We start from the raw sequence: 1,123 nt of genomic DNA, 5'->3' as shown, positions 1-1,123 counted from the left end.
GATGAAAGGGCTGGTAACTTTTCTTTTGAGACACAATACCTTCTGAAGGATCATGCAGCTCTGTCTTCCTACTCATAATGTTGAAACACATGATGCCCCACCATTTCTTAGAGAACCACCCACACAGGATTTCAGAATGAACACCACCCACATCTTGATATTAGTTTGGAGGCAAAGCCATGTGAACCCTTGTTGTTGAATGTCCATAGATGGACCCCGTCAGAGACTTCTCTCCACCACGAACCCCATTTGAGAGTACTGGCCATACAGAATTTGCTTTCTCTATATATTCTACTCATCCTATGGATATGGCATCATCCCACAACCAAATTTTTTTTGTTCTAAGAGATCTTAGAGTACAATTTTCCTTACCATTACTTCTCTGAATTCATAGAAGTCATGGGTTTTCGTTTGCCTGGGATGTTTGCTGCTAAGCAGGGCGCAGAGGCCAAAAATGTGCCTAAAGGCTATTTGGCTGTTTATGTGGGAGAAGCCCAGAAGAAGAGGTTTGTGGTTCCAATCTCATACTTGAGGAATCCTTCTTTCCAGCAGTTGTTGAGTCAGGCTGAAGAAGAGTTTGGATTTGATCATCCAATGGGTGGTCTCACAATCCCATGTACAGAGGAGGCCTTCATTGATATTACTAGTAGTTTGAACAGCTTATGAGGGGAAAATGTGAAATCTCTAACACCATTGACTTGTAAACCAGTCTCCATTTTTGGATTAGGAGAACTGGGTTTTTTTCATCTCCACTCATTGTACAATTTCTTCATGTATACATTGTTCCATGGAAAGTAGAGTGCCAATTATCTCCATCCAAAAAGACCAAATGGAATCTCTTGCTTTTCCTTTGATTTAATTTGTTTCCTCTGGTCTACAGTTTAATATGAGAATTGCCTTGCCTCTATGCACATAAAATTTGATCTAAGCACCCAAAAAACCAAAGAAAATTGAGCAAAGGGTTGATAAATAAACCATTTGGGAATCATCATAATGCTTAGTTTTCTGCTCAAAGTTCACCTAAAGCTAGAGCCTCGATCAAAGATTGCTTTTCAACTATCATATATAGATGATAAATAAACCAGAAGCAGGTACTGATCTCTTCATACTTCCTTTCTTTTTG

General features: G+C 39.4%; 1 protein-coding gene across 1 annotated transcript; it reads left to right on the top strand.

Moving 5' to 3' along the window:
- Positions 1-220: 220 nt before the first annotated feature.
- Positions 221-845, top strand: LOC100265736 (auxin-induced protein 15A). The gene has a single exon (XM_010649133.3). The coding sequence runs from the start codon at positions 400-402 to the stop codon at positions 664-666; it is 267 nt and encodes an 88-aa protein (XP_010647435.1). The 5' UTR covers positions 221-399; the 3' UTR covers positions 667-845.
- Positions 846-1,123: the final 278 nt, after the last annotated feature.

This window comes from Vitis vinifera, chromosome 3 (assembly GCF_030704535.1).
Source record: "Vitis vinifera cultivar Pinot Noir 40024 chromosome 3, ASM3070453v1".
NCBI lineage: Eukaryota > Viridiplantae > Streptophyta > Magnoliopsida > Vitales > Vitaceae > Vitis > Vitis vinifera.
The sequence above is the reverse complement of the archived record's forward strand: the minus strand, read 5'-3'. Positions and strand labels throughout refer to the sequence as shown.

Bases quoted from the DNA above. Each gene is read 5' to 3' on its own strand.
- LOC100265736 (XM_010649133.3), top strand. From the start codon at position 400: ATGGGTTTTCGTTTGCCTGGGATGTTTGCTGCTAAGCAGGGCGCAGAG.